Below are 26,675 nucleotides of genomic sequence, written 5' to 3'. Positions count from 1 at the left end.
CGTGGTTGTGGTTGAAGTTGGGTGGTGTGGTTGGAGCCAGGAATCACGGTTGAAGCCATTGGGTGTGGTTGGAGCTGTGGGTGGGGTTGAAGCCAGGGGCGTGGTCAAAGTTGGGGGCATGGTTGAAGTTAGGAGGCGTGGTTGGAGCAAGAGGGTGGGGTTGAAGCTAAGGGTGGGGTTGGAGCCGGGAGGCGTGGTTAGAGCTGTGGGCGGGGTTAAAGCCATTAGGCGTGGTTGGAGCAAGAGGGTGGGTTTGAAGCCAGGGGCGTGGTTGGAGCTGGGAGGTGTGGGGGTGGGTCTGGGGTGGGGGGGGGAGTTGGGAATGGAGCCAGGAGGCGTGGTTGGGACTGGGGGCGGGGTTGGAGCCACGGTGCCTTCTCCGGGTTGGATGTTTTCTGAGCACGCGGGGGCATGGGGTGGAGGTTACGTCTTGGGGGAGGGGTCTTTGCCGGCTGCAGCCTTGGTGGCGGGCACGCGTGTTTCCCGGCACCGGTTCGTGGTGTCCGGGCCGGGGGCGAGGACTTCGCTCGTTTGTAAAAGTTACCTGGGCTCTTTGCTGGCTGCTGCTCCTGACGCCCGCCTCTCTGTTCTGCTGAGAGCCGTCTTGTTACCCTTCTGCTACCTGGGCCGTGCTCGGTGGTGGCGTCAATTCCTTCACCTGGGGCAGAGCAGGTCGGCAGGGCGAGCTTGGCACAGCTGTCGGGGCGGGGCGGCCACAGGCCTGGCTGGCTCTGGGCAGTGGACAGCGTGGGAAGAGACAAGGACAGGGACAGAGACAGAGCTGGCCACCTGGGGTCACTGTGCCTCTGCCACTGGGAGAGGCCCGTGCTGGCTGTGATGAGGGACCTCTCAGGGTGGGGCTGGAGGGGCCCCCAGACCACGCTCCTGTTCCAGAGCTCAGAGCCAGCGAGCACGGCGTCCGTGTGACAGCAGGGACCCCATGGTGACAGCGGGAACACTATGGTGACAGTGGGGACCCCATGGTGACAGCGGAAACAACATGGTGACAGCGGAAACACTATGGTGACAGCGGGGACACCATGGTGACAGTGGAGACCCCATGGTGACAGTGGAAACACTATGGTGACAGTGGGGATCCCATGGTGACAGTGGGGACCTCATGGTGACAGTGGGGCTCCATGGCGACAGCGGGGACCCCATGGTGACAGTGGGGACCTCATGGTGACAGCGGGGACATCATGGTGACAGTGGGGACCCCATCGTGACAGTGGGAACCCCATGGTGACAGTGGGGACACCATGGTGACAGTGGGGACCCCATCGTGACAGTGGGGACCGCATGGTGACAGCGGGGACCCCATGGTGACAGTGGGGACCCCATCGTGACAGTGGGGACCGCATGGTGACAGCGGGGACCGCATGGTGACAGTGGGGACCCCATGGTGACAGTGGGGACCCCATCATGACAGTGGGGACCCCATCGTGACAGCGGGGGCCCCATGGTGACAGCGGAGACACCATGGTGACAGTGGAAACACTATGGACAGTGGGGACCCCATCGTGACAGTGGGAACCCCATGGTGACAGCGGGGACATCATGGTGACAGTGGGGACCCCATCGTGACAGTGGGAACCCCATGGTGACAGCGGGGACCCCATTGTGACAGTGGGGACCCCATCGTGACAGTGGGGACCGCATGGTGACAGTGGGGACCCCATCGTGACAGTGGGGACCCCATCATGACAGTGGGGATCCCATGGCGACAGCAGGGACCCCATGGTGACAGCGGGGACCCCATGGTGACAGTGGGGACCCCATGGTGACAGTGGAAACACTATGGACAGTGGGGATCCCATGGTGACAGTGGGGACCTCATGGTGACAGCAGGGACCCCATGGTGACAGCGGGGACCGCATCATGACAGTGGGGACCCCATGGTGACAGTGGGGACCCCATCATGACAGTGGGGACCCCATGGTGACAGTGGGGACCCCATCATGACAGTGGGGACCCCATGGTGACAGCGGGGACCTCTTGGTGACAGTGGGGGCCCCATGGTGACAGCGGGGACCCCATGGTGACAGAGGGGACCCCATCGTGACAGTGGGGACCTCATGGCGGCAGCAGGGACACCGTGAGCACGGTTGGTGGAGGATGCGCCCACGGCTCCTGGGCACTTGCTCTGTGGGCCGCTGCTCTGTTTTGCAGAGGAGGAAGTGGAGGCTTAGGGTCAGGTCCTTGCCGAAGTCCCCGGCGCGGTGGGAGCAGACCGCATGGACCCGGCTTCCTGGCTCCAGAGCTCTGTGCTGAGCCCCAGAGCACCCAGGGTCCACCTCCGCTCACCCTTCCCTGGCCCTGTTGCTGCGGCCACCAAGAGGGTGAATGTGGCCTCACAGCACCTGCTGGGAGTGGGCAGGGTCACCCCTGTCCCATGCCTTGCTGGGAGTGGGCGGGGACACCACTGTCCATGCACTGCTGGGGGACTCTGCTGTCCATGCACTGCTGGGAGTGGGCGAGGTCACCCCTGTCCATGCACTGCTGGGAGTGGGCGGGGACACCGCTGTCCATGCACTGCTGGGAGTGGGCGGGGTCACTGCTGTCCATGCACTGCTGGGAGTGGGCGGGGTCACCCCTGTCCATGCACTGCTGGGAGTGGGCGGGGTCACCCCTGTCCATGCACTGCTGGGAGTGGGTGGGGACACCGCTGTCCATGCACTGCTGGGAGTGGGCGAGGTCACTGCTGTCCATGCACTGCTGGGAGTGGGCGGGGTCACCCCTGTCCATGCACTGCTGGGAGTGGGCGGGGTCACCCCTGTCCATGCACTGCTGGGAGTGGGTGGGGACACCGCTGTCCATGCACTGCTGGGAGTGGGCGAGGTCACTGCTGTCCATGCACTGCTGGGGGACTCTGCTGTCCATGCACTGCTGGGAGTGGGCGAGGTCACTGCTGTCCATGCACTGCTGGGAGTGGGCGAGGTCACTGCTGTCCATGCACTGCTGGGAGTGGGCGGGTCACCCCTGTCCATGCACTGCTGGGAGTGGGTGGGGACACCGCTGTCCATGCACTGTTGGGAGTGGGTGGGGTCACCCCTGTGCATGCATTGCTGGGAGTGGGCGAGGTCACTGCTGTCCATGCACTACTGGGAGTGGGCGGGTCACCCCTGTCCATGCACTGCTGGGGGACTCTGCTGTCCATGCACTGCTGGGAGTGGGCGGGGTCACCCCTGTCCATGCACTGCTGGGAGTGGGCAGGTCACCCCTGTCCATGCACTGCTGGGAGTGGGCGGGGTCACTGCTGTCCATGCACTGCTGGGGGACTCTGCTGTCCATGCACTGCTGGGAGTGGGCGGGGACTCTGCTGTCCATGCACTGCTGGGAGTGGGTGGGGACACCGCGGTCCAGGCACCCAAGATCAAGTCCCCACCATTGTGTGTCCCAGCCTGGTGCGGCTCCTGTCCGTGTTTTCAGGGGTGGACGTGGGGCCCTGCCTGCTGGCTCCTCGCTGGGGCACGGGGAGGCGTCACGCTCGAGGCCTAACTGGCCACGGCAGGTGCAGGCCCCGTGGGGGGCCCAGTGCCTCTATCTTGGCCCGGGTCCGTGTGATGTTTCCTGTGACGTTCCCGCCGTCCATTTGTGGCAGGAAGGGTGGCTCCCAGAAGCTGCGTCCACACCCCTGACTTCAAGGGGGAGGGGGCAGCGTGAGGTCGCGGGGACCCCCAGGCTGGGCCGTTTGGGGGGGTTGAGCTGTTACCACACCTGGTGGGGACGCGGGTGCTGGGCCAAGCACCTTCCAGACTGTTTTTTTTTTTTTTTTAAGATTTATTTATTTGAAAGGCACAGTTGCGGGGAGCGGGGGGCGGGGAGGGAGGCCTTCCATCTGCTGGTTCACTCTGCTCCCAGCTCCGGCTTCCTGCCCAGGAGCGCACGCAGGGCCCCTGCCACCCGCCTGGGAGGCCTGGACGGAGCCCCTGGCTCCCGACCTTGGCCTGGCCCAGCCTTGGCTTTGCAGGCATTTGGGAGCTTTCTCTCTCAAATAACTTTTTAAACAATTTTTGAGAGAATAACAACCTGTGTGTTTTCACTCAGGATAAAGATCCAGACCAAGTTGAAGTACTCTATAAACCCAATGAATCGGAGTTGGTTTTCCTGCAGGGCGTCCTGGGACCCCCGTGGCGGTGTGACGACCCCCCTGGGCATCCACAGGGACTGGGCAGCCCCTGCCAGTGCCTCGGAGGCCACGGAGCCGCCCTCGCCTACGGGGCCAGTGGTCGCCCCCAGCCTGGGCCTCTGCACACCTGGACCTCGGCTGTGAGCCCTGGCCACTCGCCCAGCCCAGCCCAGCCCCTGCGTGGCCCTGGACAACTCTGAAGTGACATGGCTGTTGGTGGTGGTGGTGGGGGAAGCATCTTGCTGCTGCTCTCCCCACTCCCGGGTCAGGCCAGGGGCTTGGAGGCAGCGCTGGGAGCTGCAGCCGCAGAGACCAGGGCCTGGCCCGGAGCCTGGGGCGGCTGCTGCCAGAGACACCGTGGGCTGCGATTTGCTGGCCCTCATGCCTGGAGCTGGGCCCGGCGGGCCTGTCTGCGGCCACAGCAGACAGCTGGGTGTACACCAGCAAGGTGAAGCCAGCCCCTGCCCTGAGGAGTGGGGCCCGGGAAGGAGGGGGCCAGACTGGGGCCTCCGGGGCCTGTGTCTTGCCCCAGCCAGGACATGGCCTGGAGTGGGGCTGTGTGGCCTGCGCAGAGGGGCTCTGGGTTGGCTGAGACCTGCGCTGGGCTGGCCTCCTGTGGCTGCGGAGCCCAGGGCCTGTGCCCGGCTCCGAGTCCCCGTCCCACCGACTTGCCTGGAACAGCTACTCAGAGAGCTCCCAGCTCCCAGTGCTCAGGGCCAGACCACCTCCTGGGTGCTAACTGTGCCAGGGTCTCTCCCCAGCCCGCGCTGTGACCCCCGCCACAGCTGTGTCCATCTCGGCCAGCTGCATAGGCACCTGTCCTGGACCGGCACCGGGCGGGTGGGTGTTAGCACAGCACGGCTGCTGACACACAGGCCGCCCAGGCCTGGGGGCTCTCCTGTAGGCGTGAGGGCGTGTCCCCGAGCTGCTGAGGCCCGAGGGCTTGTGTGCTTCCAGGCAGATCCTGGGGAGGCCAGCCCAGGGCCGACTTGGGACGAGTCCGCTGGCCGCCTGGCCCCGGGAACAGCTCCAGGTGTGCTGGGCTCTGTTCTTCCAGGGACACAGGCCTCGAAGATCCAGATGCTGCAGAGAGGCTGTGGGGTGACCCTGGCCGACCCCCGTGGGAGCCTGGGCGGGGCCTGGCTGCCCTGGGCTCTGCCGTACCCCCGGGAGTCCCCGGGCACCAGGCGGCTCTGATGAGGTTTCCAGCTGCGGCCCGCTTCCCGTGTGTGGGACGTCCGGGCTCGGGCTGGCGTCTTCTGTCCCCTGGCCGCCCCTGGCTGACCACATGGTAGAGCCTCTTGCGGCTGCCCCAGTGTCCTGCTGGGGGCCCTGCCCTGCGCCAGCCACTGCTGCCTGGTCCTCACTGTGCCTCTGCTCCCACCAAGGCAGCGACCCTGCCAGGGCCGGGGTGTGTTTGTTGAATGAATGTGTGACGGGGCCGGCGCTGCGGCTCACTAGGCTAATCCTCCGCCTTGCGGCACCGGCACACTGGGTTCTAGTCCCGGTCGGGGCGCCGGATTCTGTCCCGGTTGCCCCTCTTCCAGGCCAGCTCTCTGCTATGGCCCGGGAGTGCAGTGGAGGATGGCCAAGTACTTGGGCCGTGCACCCCATGGGAGACCAGGATAAGTACCTGGTTTCTGCCATCGGATCAGCGGGGTGTGCTGGCCGTGGCGGCCATTGGAGGGTGAACCAACGGCAAAGGAAGACCTTTCTCTCTGTCTCTCTCTCTCATTGTCCACTCTGCCTGTCAAAAATAAATAAATAAATAAATAAATAAATAAATAAATGAATGTGTGACGGACAGGAGGGCGCTGGCCATGTGACGGCCGTTCTGTTTAGCCACTGGTTTTGGTGGGGCCTCTTTCCATTGTCCTGCTTGGTGTCCGCACACATGAAGGGAGGTGGACGGCTCCAGCCGGCGTCCGGGAGCCTGAGTGTGGCACACGGCTGCCCGACGGCCCCTGGTGGCTCCCGGCAAGGGCAGGCAGGAGCAGCAGGCGCTGCTGTGGAGCTGACCCTCTGCCCCCGCCTCCTGGGAAGGGGTGACCGGGAGGCCCCTCCACTGTCTGGGGGGTGGCCCAGGTAGCACGATGCTGGTCCTCGCTGTCCTGCTGGGTTGGGCAGCCGCCCCCAGGCCACACACCCTGCCCAGCTGGCTCGCCCAGGAGAGTGGCCACCTGGCCCCTGGCTGTGGAGCCCTGCAGAGGCCACCTCCTCTGGCCCCTGGCCAGGGGAGACCCTAGGGCCACTTTTTTTTTTAAAGATTTATTTATTTAACAGGCAGAATTACAGAGAGGCAGAGCTACAGAGAGAGTGAGAGCTAGAGAGAGAGAGAGAGAGGTGTTCATCTGCCGGTTCACTCCCCAAATACCTGCAAGGGCCGAAGCTGCGCCGATCTGAAGCAGGAGCCGGGAGCTCCATCCGGGTCTCCCACGCGGGTGCAGGGGCCCAGGCACCTGAGCCATCTTCCGCTGCGTTCCCAGGCCACAGCAGGCAGCTGGATGGGAAGTGCAGCGGCCGGGACCTGCAGACCGGGGCTCTAACCGCGGTGCCACAGCATCGGCCCCCGAGGGCCCCTCTCACTTCTCTTCGCCTCACAGCGAGATGTGTCTTTTCCTTGGCACGAAAGCTGGCGTGGGTGCGTGCTCGCGGGAGAGACGCCAGGGTGTCCGACACTCAGTCCATGCCAGGCGGCGTCCCGCTGCTTCCCTCACGGCGGCCGCTGACCACCCCAGGGCCACGGCGTGCACACCACACTTCCTGTGGGACACGTCCCGGGGCTGTGCTAATCGTCAGAGGTCCTGGGTCCCCTTCCTGGGAGTGTCGGGGGCGTCCGTGTCTCCTGGTGTGAGTTTTGTCAGACTGAGGGCTCCGGGAGCGGGCCTGTGTCACCCGAGGCCTCGGATCTGTGAACACAGAGCTCCTCGTGACTCCTTCGGCAGTCGTGGGGTCCGGGAGACGTCCCCAGTTCCACTTTCCGGCGTTAGAAATCTGTCTTCTTCCATGTTTTCTCGGCTAGCATCCAGATGCTTGTGGATTTTTCTAGATCCTTCTGGAGAGTCAGCTTTGGGTTCGGTTTTCTCTGTTCTCTGTCCGCCGATCATGGGTCCTTACTGCAGATCCTTCGGCCACTGCTTTCACTGCCCCACGCACAGTGCTGTGTGCACGTCCATCCGGCTCCATCTGGCTCTGTCCGGCTCCGTCCAGCTCCCAGTGTTCTCTAGCGTCTGCCCAGCCACCTTCTTCTTCTTCTTCTTCTTCTTCTTCTTCTTCTTCTTCTTCTTCTTCTTCTTCTTCTTCTTCTTCTTCCTCTTCCTCTTCCTCTTCTTCCTCTTCTTCCTCTTCTTCCTCTTCTTCCTCTTCTTCCTCTTCTTCCTCTTCTTCCTCTTCTCCTTCTCCTTCTTCCTCTTCCTCTTCTTCCTCCTCCTCCTCCTCCTCCTCCTCCTCCTCCTCCTCCTCCTCCTCTTCTTCTTCTTCTTCTTCTTCTTCTTCTTCTTCTTCTTCTTCTTCTTCTTCTTCTTTTTTTGACAAGCAGAGTGGACAGTGAGAAAGAGACAGAGAGAAAGGTCTTCCTTTTGCCATTGGTTCACCCTCCAATGGCTGCCGCGGCCGGCGCACCGTGCTGATCCGAAGCCAGGAGCCAGGTGCTTCTCCTGGTCTCCCATGGGGTGCAGGGCCCAAGCACTTGGGCCATCCTCCACTGCACTCCCGGACCATAGCAGAGAGCTGGCCTGGAAGAGGGGCAACCGGGACAGACTCCGGCGCCCCGACCGGGGCTAGAACCCAGTGTGCCGGCGCCTCAAGGCAGAGGATTAGCCTAGTGAGCCGCGGCGCCGGCCCCAGCCACCTTCTTTGGGGGGTTTTCCTGGTGTTCTTCCCGCCCCCTGCGTTTGCTGGTGGACACCAGGTGTCCTGCTGCTGCCTGGTAAGGCTGCAGCGATGGGCGGCTATGTCCGGCGCTCGGTGGTGCCATCCCGGGCACCTGTGTTGAGGGGAGGGCGGTGTGGGCGTCCCCCGCTGTCAAGGGGCAGGCGTCTCTGCTGCCCCGTGCGGCCCTGTCCACGTAGCTGGGAACCTGTCCCCCAGTCTCCACCACAGTGCTGTGGTCCACTGTGCCACCCCCTCAGCCAGACCCGACCTCGGACAGCACCGAGGGCCAGGCCCGGCAGCCGCCCCACTCTGTGGAGGCCGCGGGGCACCCTGCAGGCTCCCAGGACAGCGTGGTTCAGAGAGAAAAGTTCCCTTGTGCCCGCTCCACCTGCACCGCCCAGAGCAGGCTCTGTGGCTCAGAAGCAGGGCAGGGCCTGGGCTGGGGCGCCAGGGGCTTGCACGGCTGCCCCCGCCCTGGGCACTGAGGGGTCCTCCCCTCCCTGTGGCCATGCTCCTGCCATGGGCGCGCCTTGGGCTGAGTTATTGCTGTTTAGAGCCGTTTGGAAGCCCAAAACTGAGGCTGCTATGGTCAGCCAGGGAGCCGCCCGCGGCGCCAGGTGCCCAGGGGCCTCGCGCTGACCTGGGAGACCAGCTGGTGGCCTGGGGTGGACCTGCACCCCCTTCTACTTTGCAATGTCGTCTTGAGGTCGGAATGGCTCTCGGGAGTGCACTTGACCCCAGCATCTGCTTCTGTCTCATCCTGTGGACTCATGCGTGGGGCAGGGGGTGGGCACGCGGGAGCTGGCCCAGGGTGCCCCCAGTCCCCTGAGTTTTTCAGAATCAAAGCCCACAGAGGCAGGGGACGGGGCAGGAGGTGTGCAGTCAGCTCCTTCATTCCCCCATCTGAGCTCAAGCCCAGAGCTCATTCTCTGTACCCCGGGGCCGTCTGCGCTCACAGACCAGGTTTGGGGGGGCGTTGGGGGTGGAGCAGGGGCCCCCTCAGTGGAACAGAGCCACAGGCTCCTCACTCCCCACCCTCCCCACTTCCTCGAGCCCAGCCTTGGTGGGGGGTCTGCTTTTGGCTGGCCGCCCCTTCCCTTGCCCCCTGGGGTGGCCTTGGCACTGAGAACTGGCCCGACCTGTTTGCAGGGCGGTGGTGGGGGTGTTTGCCTGTGGGGCCACCTCCGGCTGCACTTCCACAAGGGCTTGGGATTGCAAGCCAAGGAGCAGGGTGAATAAAACGCACTGCTGGCTCAGAACACCGGGGAGACCCAGGGACGCCGGGAGACCCAGGGACACCCAGGAGACCTAGGGACACCTGGAGACCCAGGGAGATACCAGGGACATCAGGGAGACCCAGGGACGCCGGGGAGACCCAGGGACACCGGGGAGACCTAGGGACACCTGGAGACCCAGGGAGATACCAGGGACATCAGGGAGACCCAGGGACGCCGGGGAGACCCAGGGACACCGGGGAGACCTAGGGACACCTGGAGACCCAGGGAGATACCAGGGACATCAGGGAGACCCAGGGACGCCGGGGAGACCCAGGGATGCCAGGGAGACCTAGGGACACCTGGAGACCCAGGGAGATACCAGGGACATCAGGGAGACCCAGGGACACCCAGGAGACACCAGGGACGCCGGGAAGACACCAGGGAGATACTAGGGACATCAGGGAGACCCAGGGACGCCGGGGAGACCCAGGGACGCTGGGGAGACCCACCCGGGGAGCTGGTGCCATGTCCCCGTCTCCCTGGGGTCACTGTCGCTCAGTGACTGTTCCCAGCCACACTCCCAGGGGAGGCACCCGCTGTGCCCTTTTATTTGATTTCACTTGTGTTTTGATTTATTTATTTGAAAGGCAGAATGACAGACAGAGAGAGAGAGAGAGAGACAGGTCTTCCATCCTCCTGTTCATTCCCCAAATGGACAAAATGGCCAGGGCTGGGCCAGGCCAAAGCCAGGAGCCAGGAGCTTCCTCTGGGTCTCCCACGTGGGTGCAGGGGCCCAGGGACTTGGGCCATCTTCCACTGCTTTCCAGGCCATTAGCAGGGAGCTGGATCAGAAGTGGAGCAGCTGGGACTTGAACTGGCGCCCACATGGGATGCTGGTGTGCCCTCTATGGGTAGGCTGGCTCCTTGGAGACGCCGTCCCTGCTGCGATCCGTGGCCCCGTGATGTCACTCCAGCAAGTACGTTGCCTCCATGGCACTGAGCCCAGAGCAGACCGGAGGCTGTGAGGTTGGGAGTTAGGTGGGCGTTGGGGCCGGGGTGGGGAGGGGAGGGGTCCGCCCCTTATCCATGGCGCCGTCCGAGCTCCCCCCCAACCCCCCACAAAGAAGCCGAAATATCTGAGTTTTGTGAACTCCATGTTTCCATGTCGGCGCTCATTTGGAGGTGGTGCCCGTGTGAGCAGACGAGCAGACAGAGCCACGAGGGGCGCTGGGTGGCCACAGAGCATCCTCCCAGGCCCTGCCAGGCCTCAGCACCGTCCACTTGTAGGGTAGCCCACTGTGGTTGACGGGCCGGCGTCCTGGGACCAGCAGGGACCAGGCCAGCCCAGGAAGCGTCCTGAGCTCCCCCGGCCCCACCGGTGCGGCTGTGGCTTTCAGTCACTCCTGGCTGCCCAGCGGGGGCGCTGGTCCTGGATTCCTGGTTCAGCCTTGGAGCCCACGGCCCTTGCCGACCCCCAGGGTTGCTCGGCGACTGTGTACTGTAGAAACTGTCGGCAACCTCGGCGTAGACCTGTGAGGCCCGGGGCACGGGCGGCTGGCCCGAGGAGGCTGTCTGAAGGCGGGCAGCAGAGCCCCTCCTCGGACGCTCACCCCATGGAGCCACGCTGCCCTCCTGCCCGCCCTGCCCCCGGCAGGGCCCCGGGGCTCCCTGAGCCACCACATGACCCCCTCCCCAGCGCGCAGTCCCCCTTCCGTCCCCACCTCCTCTCCTCAGCACCCCCAGCCGCAACCCAGCCGACACCGTGTGCACACTCAGCACTCAGAGAACCTCTGATCGGGATGACTGCTGTGGCCCGGCTCTGCGTCGCGGCCCCCGGGGCCGCTGTGAGGGAGCGGACAGGGTCCCCACGCGCCCCCCTCCCCCCAGGAGAGGACCCCATGGCTGTTACGTCCGGCAGAGCGGACACAGCACAGCTTCTAGAAGTCAGAATTACGAGGCCGAGGATCTGAGTTTAGGCTCAGTGTCTGTGGAGCCCGATGTCGTGAGTTAATTCATCGGGGAAAACATTGCCTGCACATGAGACGGTGGCTGCGGACGAGGGGGCGGGCAGGCGCTGTGTGGGCACCGCACCCCGTTTCTGAGGGCCTGGTTCTGGCCCAGTCCCGCTGCTGACTCCGGCTTCCTGCTAATGCACACCAGGGAGGCAGCAGGGACACTCACGCCCCCAGGCCCCTGGTACCCAGAGGTCTCTCAGCTGCGAGAACCCCTTACTCTGCCTCCTGGACCCGGGCACAGGGAGTCCGGACTGTGGGCTCTGCATCCGTGTCCCCGGTTCCCCCGGGGCCTGGCACAGGTTGTCGAGGGCCCGCGCTCCGGATGGGCGGCGTGGGGCACTTCCTGCGGGGCGCTGTGGGTGGACGGGCAGGAGGGCCGTCCGGGCGAGGGCCGGGCAGGTGCTTCCCTGTGTCCCCTGCCGCCTCTGCCGGCTGGGGAGGTGCCGGCTCCGCCTCCCTCCCTCGCATCCCGTTTGGCCCATTTCAGGTCTAAATTTAGAAAACTGAGCGGCCGGGCTGCCCGGTGGGCCCCGCCCTGGCATGGAAGCCTCGCCAGCCCCGGTGGCTGTGGAGCCGGCGTCTCCCACGGCATGTGCACGTGGCGGCCCTGAGCCGGCGTCCCGGAGACCCCCAGGCTGAAGGTGTGCAGAAGCCTCCGGCCAGCCGTGTCTGGAGCTGAGCCGGTTCAGGGCGGGTCTGTGGCTGCCCCATTGCAGAAATGCAAACAGCAAACCACGTGGCCGGGCTGGGGGTTGCTGTCAGGGTCTTTTCTGTTTCTCGTGGTCCTGGATAAGGGCGAAGCCGCCTGCACAGGTCGGTAGGGCTGTGAGTGCAGCGCCGGCCCCTGGCTTGGGCCCCTCACCCGCCTGCAGCCCCCAGCTCCGTGCCTTTCTCTTTCAGCGACATCTTTGACGCCATGTTCCCCGTCACACACATCGCTGGGGAGACCGTGATTCAGCAAGGTGAGCCCTGTGCCTTCGCCACGCGTGTGCTGGCGTGGAGCTCGGGCAGCGGGAGTCAGGCCCGGGGCCTCCGTGATCCTCTTGTCGCTGACAAATTGTGGGCGGGACCCAGGCGTTCCTGGGCAGGGGTCTGCGGAGTGCAGAGGCACAGCCGGTTAAGCCGCCGCCTGCCCTGCTGGCATCCTGGTTCCATTCCCGGCTGCTCTGCTCCCACCCAGCTCTCTGCTGTGGCCTGGGAAAGCAGCAGAAGTCGGTCCAAATGCCTGGGCCACTGCACCTCCGGGGGAGACCTGGGTGAAGCTCCTGGCTCCTGGCTTCCGCCTGGCTTGGCCTGGCTACTGCAGCCGTTTAGGGAGTGAACCAGCGGATAGAAGATTTCTCTCTCTCTCTCTCTCTCTCTGGCGCTCTGCTGTGGCTCCATGGCTCAGCGCTCACACCTGTGTCCCCTTCCTACTGCAGGGAACGAAGGGGACAACTTCTACGTCATCGACCAGGGAGAAGTGGACGTGAGTAGCCCTGGCTGCTGAGGGGCGGTGGGCCCTGTTCCCGAGCCCCAGTGGAGGCCCCACCCACTCTCGCCACATATTTTTCCCAGGAGACCCCACCTCCTGGGTCTCCCCCAGTCAGCGTGCCTGGTGCCCTGGTGTCCCCACAGCCCTGCCCGGGCCCCGATGGGACCCTGTGGGCGCCTGTCCCGGCCTCAGTGGCCTCCCCTGCCGGAGGCCTCCTTGCTGTGCTCGGCCTCATCCCCGCGCGCTCCTGTGTCTCCTCTGGGACACTGCGGCCTCAGCTTGGACGGCAGTGACGTGTCCACGTCCCGGGCTTCCTCTGTGGCACCTGCTCGCTTCCTTCCTGGGTCTCAGCTCAAGTTCAAGTTCACGATCATGTGCTTTTTCCAGTGGCCGTTTCTGCCAGGCCCCCAAGTCAGGGACCAAGTCCGACCCCGGGACTTTGGGGTCTGCTTCCCAGGCAGGCCCCCACGTCACTCTGGGGCTGGGGATGCCGGTCCAGCTGCCACGCCTTCTCCTTCACCACAAACTGTGCCACCACCTGGCCTGGCCCTCAGGCGGCCCGGCTGGCTGCTGGCCAGGCGACGGCACGCCCGAGCCCCGGCTGAGCTATTTCAGGGCTGCGCCTCCGTCCAGGGCTATTCTGGGGCGTCCTTACTCATGGCTTCCCCCATCAGCGGCGTGCACCGCAGGGTTTCTGGGAACCCGGGCAGGCACACTCGGCTTCCGGAGCCGGCAGCCCAGGAAATGATTCACGTTCATCTGCCGTGAGGGGCACACGCTCGGCGCCTGCAGGGGCTTCCTCAGGGCCCGGGACAGACCTTTGGGTCTGGGGGGCGGGGCTGTCTCCCCACTGACGGGAACAGAGGCAGGAGCTGAGGCCGCAGAGGAAGTGCCACAGTGCCGCCGGCCCCGGGCTCGGCTGCCAGTCATCGTCGTCTCCTGCTGCCCCACTGCAGATCAGGGAAACCCCACCCCAGGAAGCAGAGGAGACAGAGGAGGGGGCTCTGTCCTCCTGCCTGGGCCCCTCCAGGAGATGCTGCCCCGGCGTCTGGGCAGGGGAGGGTCCAGCCTGCAGCACATATGAGCTGGCCGCTGGGGGTCGGGTGGCCCAGCCTCCCCCGTGTGGATCCGCAGCTTTTCCACCTGGCCCTGACCTTACTCCCGGGCTCTTTAGCATTTGCTGCCCACAGCCCTGGCACCGTCACCGTCCTGGCTATCGCCGACCTGGCTGTCACCATGCTGGTGCTTCTTCCCCTTCCTGATGTTTGCTAACCACTTGTGAGCCCCAGGTGTGCACAGAGCATATGTGAGAGCCCCAGGTGTCCCATGAGCACCCGTGAGAGCCCCAGGTGTGCACAGAGCACCCGTCAGAGCCCCAGGTGTCCCCTGAGCACCCGTGAGAGCCCCTGAGCACCTGTGAGAGCCCCTGAGCACCCGTGAGAGCCCCAGGTGTGCACAGAGCACCCGTCAGAGCCCCAGGTGTCCCCTGAGCACCCGTGAGAGCCCCTGAGCACCTGTGAGAGCCCCTGAGCACCCGTGAGAGCCCCAGGTGTGCACAGAGCACCCGTGAGAGCCCCAGGTGTGCACAGAGCACCCGTGAGAGCCCCAGGTGTGCACAGAGCATATGTGAGGGCCCCAGGTGTGCACAGAGCACCCATGAGAGCCCCAGGTGTGCACAGAGCACCCGTCAGAGCCCCAGGTGTCCCCTGAGCACCCGTGAGAGCCCCTGAGCACCTGTGAGAGCCCCTGAGCACCCGTGAGAGCCCCAGGTGTGCACAGAGCACCCGTCAGAGCCCCAGGTGTCCCCTGAGCACCCGTGAGAGCCCCTGAGCACCTGTGAGAGCCCCTGAGCACCCGTGAGAGCCCCAGGTGTGCACAGAGCACCCGTGAGAGCCCCAGGTGTCCCCTGAGCACCAGTGAGAGCCCCAGGTGTGCACAGAGCACCCGTGAGAGCCCCAGGTGTGCACAGAGCATATGTGAGAGCCCCAGGTGTCCCCTGAGCACCCGTGAGAGCCCCAGGTGTGCACAGAGCATATGTGAGAGCCCCAGGTGTGCACAGAGCACCCGTGAGAGCCCCAGGTGTGCACAGAGCATATGTGAGGGCCCCAGGTGTGCACAGAGCACCCGTGAGAGCCCCAGGTGTGCACAGAGCATATGTGAGGGCCCCAGGTGTGTACAGAGCACCCATGAGAGCCCCAGGTGTGCACAGAGCACCCGTCAGAGCCCCAGGTGTCCCATGAGCACCCGTGAGAGCCCCAGGTGTGCACAGAGCACCCATGAGAGCCCCAGGTGTGCACAGAGCACCCGTCAGAGCCCCAGGTGTGTACAGAGCACCCATGAGAGCCCCAGGTGTCCCCTGAGCACCCGTCAGAGCCCCAGGTGTCCCCTGAGCACCCGTCAGAGCCCCAGATGTTCACCGAGCACCCGTCAGAGCCCCAGATGTTCACCGAGCACCCGTGAGAGCCCCTGAGCACCCGTGAGAGCCCCAGGTGTGCACAGAGCACCCGTCAGAGCCCCAGGTGTCCCCTGAGCATCCCTCAGAGCCCCAGGTGTCCCCTGGGCACCCGTGAGAGCCCTCCATGCCCCCCAGCCCCTGGCGCACACGGTGAAGGGGAGATGCAGTCTGCCCTCATGGCAGGTGGGGGTGGATGGAGTCCATGGGGGAGGCAGGAAGAACAGGAGGTCAGCAGAGCACTCGCGCTGCACCTGCTCGGCTCCCCCTCAGCCTGCACCATCCTGGGCACCCCTCAGGAAGCCCAGGCCCAGCCCCGCCGCCCAGGGCAGCGTGCCCTGTCTACTGTGGGTCCCAGCTGCCCCGGGACCTACACGGGGTCCAGTCTCAGCTCCTCCTGTGTTCCCACAGGGGCCTTCAGCTCAGCCACGGCTAGGAGAAGAGCTCAGGGAGTCCCCCAGGGTTGGCTCCTGGAGCCCCTGGGCCCAGCGGCCCAGCCCCCAGTCCTGGGTGGCTCTCTCTCCTGTGGATTGGTGGGGAGGCAGGAAGGCCTCGGGGAGTCAGGCTCTGTCCCCCACGACTCAGCCGGGTCCTCATTTCTCATGGGAATTAACACAGCTCAGGGAGGGGTGGCTGGGAGGTCTGGGGGTGGAGGGTCCCTCGGGGCTCCGCTGTCCCACGCCCCCCCCCCAGGGGCAGACCCCACCCAAGTCTGGTGCCTCCTCCAGCCCCACCACGCCCTCCCCACATCACAGAGACCACTACACCCTGGAGACTGAGGCTGGGAGCTGTTGCCCCAGAGTGGAGCCTGTGGCCATGGCCCTGGGGCTGAGCGGGTAGCTGAGTCCTCCCCGGGCAAGCAGGATCTCAGCATCAACTGTGCCCCCCCCCCCGCACTGAGCCCCTCCCCCTCCTCGCAGCCGCCTCGGCTGTGACTCACGGCAAGCCCTGAGGTCCAGCCTCGCTGGCCCGGCTGACCCTACAGCCCGCGTCAGTGACTCCCTCTGAGAGAGGACAAACGTGCGGAGGGAGGGGGCTGGCTCTCGCCCCCTGAAGTCCCCCTGCCATGCCAGGGGCCCCCAGGATGGGCTCAGCCGACCCCTACCGGGCTGCCTCCCGTTAGGCCACATCCTTGATGGCTGCCCTCCAGGCCTGGGGGCACGTGGGGCGGCTGTGTGAAGGGAAGAGCTGAGGTCACCTTCGCAGAACCGGAATTCCCCAAACACATTGTCCTGGCAGACCCAGGCCCCTCCCTCAGGGATGAGGCAGCTTTAAGGCCCTTTCTAGACCCGGCTGGCCAGAGCCAGGATGTCTGGGCCCCGTGGGCGGACGCCCACTCATGGCTACAGCTGCAAGGGGACAAGGCTGTGACTTCAGGCCCACCCAGCACCTGCATGCATCGGGACGGGCTCCCCCAGGGAGCCAGGTGGAGGAGCCCCTGTGGTGTGGGTGTGCCGGGCGGGAGGGCCAGGCCACAGTAAAGGCTCAGCCAGGACCTGCAGCCCCCGGGGCCCCGCCCCCGCCACGCCCTCCTGTCTCAGAGTATAGAAGTGAACCCAGATCAATTTTGTTCCTGGAACCGAGCGCCCAGCTGTGCAGGCCCCACCCCCGAGGCCGACTCCCCCTGGCCCAGGTTGTTCCCAGCCCTGGCTGTCCCGGGGCTCCCCCTGGAGGTTCCCCCCCCACCGGCCTGCTGGCTTTGGGGCTCCCCTGGGATGCCTGGTGGTGGCGGGGTGTTCGTGTGCGCTGGGTCACTTAAGTACTCACTGGGAAGGCAGAGAGAGCGAGCTTCCACCCCTGGTTCACTCCGTAGACGCCCGCCACAGCTGGGCAGGCCAAGGCCAAAACCAGGTGCTGGACGCTGGGTCCGGTCTCCCACGTGGGGGCAGGGGCCTCCCACCAGGCACAACAGCTGGAGGTGGGACTGGGACCAGGCCCTGCCTCGGGGCGCCACCCTCACCACTGAGCCGCACACCCACCCCCTCCAGGTGTTTTAATTCAGGAACACAGATGGCACAGCATTTACATGATATTTGCATGGTATTTACACATTTGCATATCATTTACATAATATCAACCGCTGCCACCACTTGGGAGCACAGCCAGGGGCTTGAGCCCTGTCACACTGTGTGCAGGTGCAGGCACAGTGTGTGCAGTCGGCCGCGGTGTGGGCGTCACCCACTCATCTCAGACTGCGCCCCTAACACCCCCTCACGCCGGCCCCCCCAGCACGCTTCTGCCTCCGCATCCAGGTCGCACGGGCTGGGCTTTCGCACCTGCCTCTCGTCACTCAGCTGGGGTCCTTGGGGGTCCTTGGGTGCCCTGTGTCAGCACTCCCTTCCTCTTGTGGACAGGCCCTGAGCTCCCCGTCTCCTGCCTGCTGTGAGCGCTGCCGTGGTGCACACGGGGGTGCCACCGGCTCCCGGGACCCTCGTTCCAGGGTGCCCCGGTTCACCGTCCTCGGCCATGTCGGTGTGAGGACAGAAGGTTCTAGAGCAGGTTCAGGGCCTTGACCAAGGGAGTGGAGGGTAGGGTTGCTTCTGTGGCCCAGGAACGGTAGATGGACGCCTCCAGAGGGGATAGTGACACAAGGCAAATCCACGGCCCTGGGCGCTGTGGGCCAGGGAGACAGGCAGGCACTGCCCCTCAGCCTTCCCTCTGTGGGAGCCTAGGCAGAGCCTGCAGCCCCTGCCCAGCCTCCAGGTGGACGCTCAGGCATCCCGCCTGGGCCCTGCCCAGTGTCGCCGCCGATGAGCAGGGGCTGACCTGGGAGGTCCAGCGGGGCATTCCCACGCAGCCCGAGGGCACCCAGGGTGGGGGAGGGGCAGGGCCTCTCACCCCCCACCCGGTCCTCCTGGCTGCTCCCAGGACTCTGCACACCCAGTCCTGCCCCAGGGCCTTGGCTCGTCCTTGCCCTGCCCGCTGTCCGCAAGACTGGCCCTGGCCACTCGGCACTCACTGCAAAGTTCCTGTGCACGTGCGTGGCTGGGCAGCACGTCCCCCGGGAGCAGGAATTGCTCGTCCACTCTGAATCGCTGCTGTGACCCAGGGGGTGAGGGGATGAATGCAAGGGTGGACGCGGGGTGGCGGGGCCGCCCCGCAGCTTCGCTGTGGCCCGGGCAACCCCCCTTTTCCTTCTAAAAGAAGACAACACAAAAAGCGGAACAGAGCGGGCAGCAGCCCCTTGCGTGCCAGCCGGGTGGGGCCGCCCTGCGCTGGGGAGCCGTGACAGAGGCCAGTGTCCCGAGAAGGATGGCCCCTTTGTCCTCCGGGGGGTGGCCCGGTTCCGTCTGTGGGGCCTGCACAATGGTTTCCTCTGACTGCCTGGCGGGGGTGGGGGGGTGCCGTTCCCGGAGGCCTTGGGCTTCTTGGGGAGGGAGGGGCTCCCTGGTCCTGCCCTGCCGCTGCCCTGCGTCCCAGGAAGTCCAGGGGTGCAGCTGCCCTGGCCGGCTCTGTGGGACGCACCCTTGACCCCCGGAGCCCCTGCCACCTGCGCGGGTGGCCTCCTGGTCCCTTCCTGCACAGCTGGGAGGCTGGGCCTTCCTGAGTGGCACACACCTGTCCAAACCCCAGGTTCACATCTGTGGCCCCGGCGAGAGCTGTGTGTCCTCAGGGGCCGTGTCCGCCCACTGCGCCTCCAGGCCCAAGGCCCTCTGAGAGGCGGGGACACGCTCACCCACACACTGGCCGAGTGCGCTCGCTGTGCCTGCCCGGCTGAGCCAGGTGGGCTGTGGGTGGTGCCTCCTGGCCGGGGCACCGGGCGCTTCTGAGTGGCGGGACTCACCGAGCTGGGCCTTGAGCCCGTGGAGCCCCCAGCGGCTTTCACAGGACCACGAGCACCGCCAGTGGGCTTCCTGCCTGCCCCCCAGTGGGCACTCGCTCCCCCCACAGGAAACAGAGGCAGGGGCTCTCCGAGGTCCTACAATCTGGGACCGCCCCCAGCGCCCGTCACGCCCTCAGTCTCCAGGAGGCCAGGGAGGGTGTGGACAACCGGTGCTCCGGCTCGCACTCGGGTGTGGACGCATCACCTGCATGGCCCTGTCTCCACGGGGGACCCTGGTTGTCACTGGGGTGTAGATAAAGAGCCATTGAGCTCGGCAAGAATCTCCCGTCACTCACCCCCGGCCTCTCCTGTCCGACGCACACGCATGTTGCAATGGGAGCCATTCTTTGGGCCCCCAGACTCGCTGGGGGAATAAAGAGGGCACAGTAGCCGCATAATGGACAATCCGCGCCATTCTGCGTGGACGCGGCCATGCTGCCTCGCACAGGGGCCGCACTGTGCAGGGCGAGGCCTGAAAGGGGTCTTGTCCGGCCCCTCCCCGGGCACACGGCGGCTCCGGTTCAGGCTTGGGGGCTTGGGCGCTGCCCACGGGGAGGAGGGGATTTGCGCTCAGGACACCCAGCAGGGGTCCCATGGGTCAGACCTGCAGCAGAGGTGGGCACGGACGCAGTGATACCCGGGGCAGGAGGGCGTGAGCACGGGGCGACCGCATGTGCCACCAAGGGTGCCGTTCCCCAGAGTGCGTGCGGGGAAACCGAGACCCAGGAGGGTCTGATAAAGGAACTGCAGTGGGGGCTGCCCAGCCAGTCCAGGGACCCCTGGGCGCTGCTGCCTCTGGGCCTTGAGAGCCACCCGAGCTCACCTCTGAGCAGACCTGGGGACGAGGTAGACACCTGGCGCTGTCTCCTGGGCAAGCTGGGCGGGGGCCCTGTGCCCCTCCTTCCAGGGACCCCTTTTGGGGAGCCCAGGGGGCCCCCGGCTTCTTTCACTGTGGCCTTGTCCCTGATCTCCCGGGGGAGTGCAGACCTGGCAGGTTTACAGGAGGGACGGAGGCCACAGAGACACACTCACCTGTGCCCTGCCCCCAGGTGTACGTGAACGGAGAGTGGGTGACCAACATCAGTGAGGGCGGCAGCTTCGGGGAGCTGGCGCTCATCTACGGCACCCCCAGGGCCGCGACGGTGAAGGCCAAGACCGACCTGAAGCTCTGGGGCATCGACCGTGACAGCTACAGGCGCATCCTCATGGTGAGTGGCGCCCTGGCCGGGGAGGGCGGCCGGCCGGGCCTGACACCAGGCTTGCTCGGGGGCCTGGCTCGACTCAGAACAGGGAGCCTGTGATGAGTGGAAAGTGTGTGTGGGGGGGGGGGTTCTGGAAGGTTCTTAGAAGACACAGGGCCCTTCCTGCCCTTCCTGCTTCCTGCCTGGAACGTGGTTGCAGTGGCTGGAGTTCCAGCTGCCGTCATGGACGATGAGGTGTGCTTGGCCCCCACTGGAACCATGGGGCCAGGAGGCCAGGGCTGGGCCTGCCCCCCGACTTCTGCACGTGACACTGGCGTTGGGCCCTGGGCACTGTCACTTTCGGTGTTTCTTACACACAGCGAGTCTGCTCAGGGTACGTGTGGTGTGCACACGTGTGTGTGCCTATGCACGTGTGCAGCCCACCGTGGCGGGGGGGTCAGCCGTGTGGGCACTGCCCAGCACAGGCACACACACGCCTCCTCCCTGCCAGGCACCGCTCTGCACAGGAAGCTGCCCACGCGTGGGGCCCTCCCCGAGGAGGAGGGCACGGGGAAGGGGCTGCCGCGTTTGTGGCCGGCGAGGAGCCCGCTGTGGACGGGGCAGGAGGCCCCTGCTGGTGAGAAGTGAACGGAGGCCTTGCCGCGACCATGAGCTGCTGCAGGAGTTTCGTCCCAGGGTCGGCTAGACCGCGGCCTGCGAGGGATTCCTTCTGGAAGGTTCCAGGCCGCAGCACTGGTCCGGGGTCCCCTCCTGCTCAGGTCGTCGTCTGCCTTGGGCACACGCACGCCTCGGGGCTGCTCTGACCCCAGAGGACCTGGGCGGGGCCGGCTTGTGGGAGGGCACCTCTGGGATGGCGTTTGCATGTCCAGCCCTGCTGGGGAGGCAGCTACGCCTGCAGCCGGGAGCCGCCCCCAGGCCAGGGGACTTCACTCTGCTCTGACCCCAGAGCAGCCGGGCAGCAGCAAGTGGAGGCAGCTCTGCTGTAGCCTAGGGTGTGGAGGGCTTTGTGGACCCTGAACCTGTCAGGTTGGCCACGGTGGGGGGCAGGGCTGGCAGAACTTGGAAATCTAGGCTTTGGGGGCTGGAGGGTGACAGTCCGGTCAGAGCCTCTCTCCTCAGACCCAAGCCCCATTAGGACCTCCCCCCTCAGACCCAGGTCCTGTCAGGACCTCTCCCCTCAGACCTGGGTCCTGTGAGAGCCTCCCCCCTCAGACCTGGGTCCTGTCAAGGCCTCTCCCCTCAGACCTGGGTCCTGTGAGGGCCTCCCCCCTCAGACCTGGGTCCTATGAGGGCCTCCTCCCTCAGACATGGGTCCTGTCAGGACCTCTCCCCTCAGACCTGGGTCCTGTGAGGGCCTCTCCCCTCAGACATGGGTCCTGTCAAGGCCTCTCCCCTCAGACCTGGGTCCTATGAGGGCCTCCTCCCTCAGACATGGGTCATGTCAGGACCTCTCCCCTCAGATCTGGGTCCTGTCCGGGCATCCCCCTCAGACCTGGGTCCTTTCAGACCTCCTCTCTCAGACCTGGGTCCTGTAGGGCCTTCCCCCTCAGAACCAGGTCCTTTCAGAGCCTCCCCCCTCAGACCTGGGTCCTGTGAGGGCCTCCTTCCTCAGACCTGCGTCCTGTCAGGACCTCTCCGCTCACACCTGGGTCCTGTCAGGGCCTCCCCTAGACCTGGGTCCTGTCAGGACCTCTCCCCTCAGACGTGGGTCCTGTCAGGGCCTCCCCTAGACCTGGGTCCTGTCAGGGCCTCCCCCTCAGACCTGGGTCCTTTCAGACCGCCTCCCTCAGACTTGGGTCCTGTTAGGACCTCCACCTAGACCTGGATCCTGTCAGGGCCTCCTCCCTCAGATTGGGTCCTGTCCGGGCCTCCCCCCTCAGACCTGGGTCCTGTCAGGACCTCTCCGCTCACACCTGGGTCCTGTGAGGGCCTCCTTCCTCAGACCTGGGTCCTGTGAGGGCCTCCTTCCTCAGACCTGGGTCCTGTCCCGACCTCCCCCCTCAGACCTGGGTCCTGTCCGGGCCTCCCCCCTCAGACCTGAGTCCTGTCCGGGCCTCCCCGCTCAGACCTGGGTCCTGTCAGGACCTCTCCCCTCAGACCTGGGTCCTGTCCGGGCCTCCCCGCTCAGACCTGGGTCCTGTCAGGGTCTACCCCCCCAAGACCTGGGTCCTGTCCTCCCCCCTCAGACCCCAGATCCGGCAGGACCGAGGACGGCCTCCTCTGCAGGGGGTAGGTTCGGCTCCTCTGGCCACGCTCTTGTGTGGCCGCCGGGGCCTGTTCCCCCCAGGGCCGTGCTGTGACCCCAGTGTGGGCGGGCCCTGGCCTTGTTCACTCGCCCTCTCCCTGGGGTGTGGGGACAGGGCGCGCCTGGCCCGGGGCTGTGCAGTGCCCGTCTTTGGTCTGCTGGGATGTGCGGCTGGCACCGGGAAGCTGTGACACTGCAGCGGCAGCCGGCGCTCCCTCTGCGCCAAGAATAGCGCCGCCGGGCCGGGGCTGGTGGGGCTGGCGGGGCTGGCGGGGCTCCTGCGTCCCGGGACCCAGCGCCCTGGGCCTCTTCCCCGTGGGGCCGTTTCTGGAGGCGTCCGCAGCATGCCCCCCACCCCCGCCCCGGCGCCGGGCCAGGACCCTCTGCCCTCAGACCAGGATTCGATCTGGAAGCTTCCTCGGGTGTCCGTCTGTGCCGCTGTGGTTCTGCCGAGGGACGAGGGAGCCCGGCTGTGGCCGCGGCTGCCACTCCACCCCGGCAGCCCAGATCTCCCTCTCACCCTCTGAGGCCCGCGTCGCCCTGGGCCACACCTGGGGCCCGGTGCATGCGGGCGGTGGGGCTGGAGGCTGCACCCTCCTGCTGACGCTGCTGGACACGGGGGTTGGTGTCCACGATGCTGGGTGCGCCCAGCGTGGGCCGGGTCAGTGGGGTCTCCCAGGACCCACTGGGCTGAGTTCTCGACCTGAGGGAGCGTTAGGTGCCTGGGGGCCCAGGGTGGGGAAGGGGAAGCCGGGGCCTGGGGGTCTGGGGTCCTGTCTCCGGGTCTCGTGCCAGGTGCTGCACACACCTGTGAGGTCTCATGGCCATTATGGGGATCTTACGTAAGCTCCGTGGCCCAGACATGGGTAGGGAGGCAGGAAGACCAACCCCCTTGGGCCAAGACTTGAACCTGTGGCCCTGGGCCTCAATCCCCTCCCCTGGCCTCCCCATGGCTCTGGGAGTGCAGCATCCTGCCCCCTCCCCCACTTGAACCTGTGTCCCTGAGCCAGCCACCCCCTCTCCTGGCCTCCCCAGGGCCCTGGGAGCGCAGGCAGCCTGCCCCTCCCCCATGTCTCACACCTGTCCCCAGATCATGCTGTGTTCTGTCCAGGCTCCTGCCGTCCACTGCACCCCGGGAAACACTGGTCCATCCTGGTCTCCTGGCCCTGTCCTTGCTCTGCCGTCCACCCCGGGCCCCACGGCAGGGTGGTCATTTGGGCTGTGCCCAGTCTGCCCTGCTGTGACCTAGGTGAGGTCACTGCCCCCAGGCGGGGTTCTAGTGGCTGCACCAGGCAGCCATGATGACCGCGACTGTCCCGGGTGTGCTTGGGCAGCAGACCTGTGTCTCCCTGGGTGCTGGTGCGGCCACAGCACCCCCAGCGCCCCGGGTGGCACAGGCTCCTCGGCCTTGGCCGTCCAGGGGGAGGAAGGGCTCAGGGCGGCCAGGTCCTGTGTGGCATCCTTGGAAGGCAGCTCCGTGCTGTGGGCCACTCAGGACAGCCTGACCCTTGGGGGCGTGGCAGGTGCAGTCCAGCTCTGCTCAGTGTGGCTGGCGTGTGTCACGTGGCTCTGAGCGCCCTCCCCGTCTGACGTGTGGATGCCGAGCCGTGGCCCGGGGCCGAGCACGCAGTGGGTGCCTGGAACGGCTTCTCCCTGGTGTGAGCTTGCTGTTTGGGGGTGGGGTGGGGTGGGGGTGGCCCTCTCATGGCGCCGAGGTCCCTGTGAAGGGGAGACGCCAAGTCTGCGTCTGGCTGTGGGCAGTGCCGGGAGACAGGACCAGGGCTGACCACTGCCGTGCCAGCACCACCGGCACGCGGTAAAATTGGTGCTAATGGGTGGACGCCCTGGGGGGTGGAGGCCTCGTGGGTGGGTCAGGAAGCTGGTGCTCACGCCAGACCCTTCTGCCTCCCTCGCATGTCAGTGAGGGCTGCAGACGGGACAGGGGGTCCCGTGGCCTCAGGGGAGTGCAGGGTGGCAGGGAGGGGCTGTGGAGATGTCAGCGCCATCTTGCCTCCTGGGCCTGCGCACCCCCCCACCTGAGGTGTGCTCGTGGCTCCTATGCCGGGGTGAGGGCCAGCGCCTGTGGGTCAGCTGCGGCTGCACCACAGGATTGCCCGGTGGCAGCCGTTTCTGTGCCATGAGGCAGCCACAGGACCCGTGGCGGTCAGAGGACGGCTGTGCCGTGGCCGGGCCGTGCGGTGGGGGCAGCACGCGTCCCCCTGGTGACCCAGGTTGGCCCTGCTCGGGGGGATCCACAGGGCACATACGGGGCCGCCCTGGTGGGGAAGCCCCTAGAAGGCAGGGAGGGGCTTGAGGGGCTGGGGGGCAGCCCCCGTGGACGCTCGGTCCCTGGAGGGCGCTCAGGCCGCTGGGCGCTCAAAGCCCCATTCAGGGTTCCGAGCCGTGTGGGGAGCCTGGGGCTGCCGCACCCTCCCCTCGCTCACCGCCCTCCCCTCTCCCCCGCAGGGCAGCACGCTGAGAAAACGCAAGATGTACGAGGAATTCCTCAGCAAGGTCTCCATCCTGGGTCAGTGGCTGGGCCGCCGCGTGGCCTCCTCCTCCCTCGCGCACCGCCGCCAGCCTGGGCTCCGCTCTCGGAGTGGCTGGTGTCCACGGCTGCCGGTAGCTGTGAGTCTGGGACACACGCACACACGTGTTCACAGAGTGCACACCTGTTGGCCAAATCAAGGAACCCCGTGTCCCTGCCCTGGTGGACGGTGCACGTCCGTCCAGGCCACCGCTGCCTCCAGGGGTCACTTCTGAGGCTCCTCGGAGCCCGCCAGGCTGTCCGGCTGTGCCCAAGTGTGGTTCTGCTGGGGCTGTCCCGCTTCCTGGGTGCCCTGGGTGCCCCCGGCCCTGGAGGGATGCTGCAGGTGGAGCCTCCCAGTGGGCTTGTGGAGCAAGAGCAGCACACGTGTGCATGCGTGTGCGTGTGTGTGTGGGGTGACGGTGCCCTCGCCACATCCCCTGCTCCCTCTGTGGAAGGCAGGGGCAGGCAGGGAGGATGGCCGTGGGCGCTGTCCCCTCGCTGGAAACCTGGGGACCTGCTGTGCGCCAGGTGCCCAGGATCCCACTGCTCCTCAGGAGTCCGCAAGGGTCGGCCCAGGAGGGGGCACCAGTCGTCAGGTGTGGGAGTGGACAGCAGAGCCTGGTGGGCAGGTGTGGGTGTGGACAGAAGGGCTTGGTGGGCAGGTGTGGGAGTGGACAGAAGGGCTTGGCGGGCAGGTGTGGGTGTGGACAGAAGAGCAGGTGGGCAGGTGTGGGAGTGGACAGAAGGGCTTGGTGGGCAGGTGTGGGTGTGGACAGAAGGGCTTGGCGGGCAGGTGTGGGTGTGGACAGAAGAGCAGGTGGGCAGGTGTGGGAGTGGACAGAAGGGCTTGGTGGGCAGGTGTGGGTGTGGACAGAAGGGCTTGGTGGGCAGGTGTGGGAGTGGACAGAAGGGCTTGGCGGGCAGGTGTGGGTGTGGACAGAAGAGCAGGTGGGCAGGTGTGGGAGTGGACAGAAGGGCTTGGTGGGCAGGTGTGGGTGTGGACAGAAGGGCTTGGTGGGCAGGTGTGGGAGTGGACAGAAGGGCTTGGTGGACAGGTGTGGGTGTGGACAGAAGGGCTTGGTGGGCAGGTGTGGGTGTGGACAGAAGGGCTTGGTGGGCAGGTGTGGGAGTGGACAGAAGGGCTTGGTGGACAGGTGTGGGTGTGGACAGAAGGGCTTGGTGGGCAGGTGTGGGTGTGGACAGAAGGGCTTGGTGGGCAGGTGTGGGAGTGGACAGAAGAGCAGGTGGGTAGGTGTGGGTGTGGACAGAAGGGCTTGGTGGGCAGGTGTGGGTGTGGACAGAAGGACTTGGTGGGCAGGTGTGGGAGTGGACAGAAGAGCAGGTGGGTAGGTGTGGGTGTGGACAGAAGGGCTTGGTGGGCAGGTGTGGGTGTGGACAGAAGAGCAGGTGGGCAGGTGTGGGAGTGGACAGAAGAGCAGGTGGGCAGGTGTGGGTGTGGACAGAAGAGCAGGTGGGCAGGTGTGGGTGTGGACAGAAGGGCTTGGTGGGCAGGTGTGGGTGTGGACAGAAGAGCAGGTGGGTAGGTGTGGGTGTGGACAGAAGGGCTTGGTGGGCAGGTGTGGGTGTGGACAGAAGGGCTTGGTGGGCAGGTGTGGGAGTGGACAGAAGGGCTTGGTGGGCAGGTGTGGGTGTGGACAGAAGGGCTTGGTGGGCAGGTGTGGGAGTGGACAGAAGGGCTTGGTGGGCAGGTGTGG

General features: G+C 66.0%; 1 protein-coding gene across 4 annotated transcripts in view; it reads left to right on the top strand.

Moving 5' to 3' along the window:
* PRKAR1B (protein kinase cAMP-dependent type I regulatory subunit beta) overlaps window positions 1-26,675 on the top strand; it is a 69,940-nt gene that overhangs the window by 30,633 nt on the left and 12,632 nt on the right. For 3 of the 4 annotated variants that reach the window (XM_070064255.2, XM_070064254.2, XM_070064256.2), the window contains exons 5-8: window positions 12,135-12,196; window positions 12,656-12,702; window positions 20,033-20,191; window positions 24,897-24,957. In XM_070064255.2, coding sequence (XP_069920356.2) covers window positions 12,135-12,196; window positions 12,656-12,702; window positions 20,033-20,191; window positions 24,897-24,957 — 329 coding nt within the window. Of the gene's footprint in view, window positions 1-11,761; window positions 11,876-12,134; window positions 12,197-12,655; window positions 12,703-20,032; window positions 20,192-24,896; window positions 24,958-26,675 lie in introns of those variants that run through there. The other variant, XM_089321130.1, reaches the window with a different exon arrangement.

The sequence above is a fragment of the Oryctolagus cuniculus genome, chromosome 19 (assembly GCF_051225735.1).
Source record: "Oryctolagus cuniculus isolate XC-2025 breed Fujian yellow rabbit chromosome 19, ASM5122573v1, whole genome shotgun sequence".
Classification (NCBI taxonomy): Eukaryota; Metazoa; Chordata; class Mammalia; order Lagomorpha; family Leporidae; genus Oryctolagus; species Oryctolagus cuniculus.
Note: the sequence above shows the minus strand (reverse complement) of the source record. Positions and strands in the feature narration are given on the sequence as shown.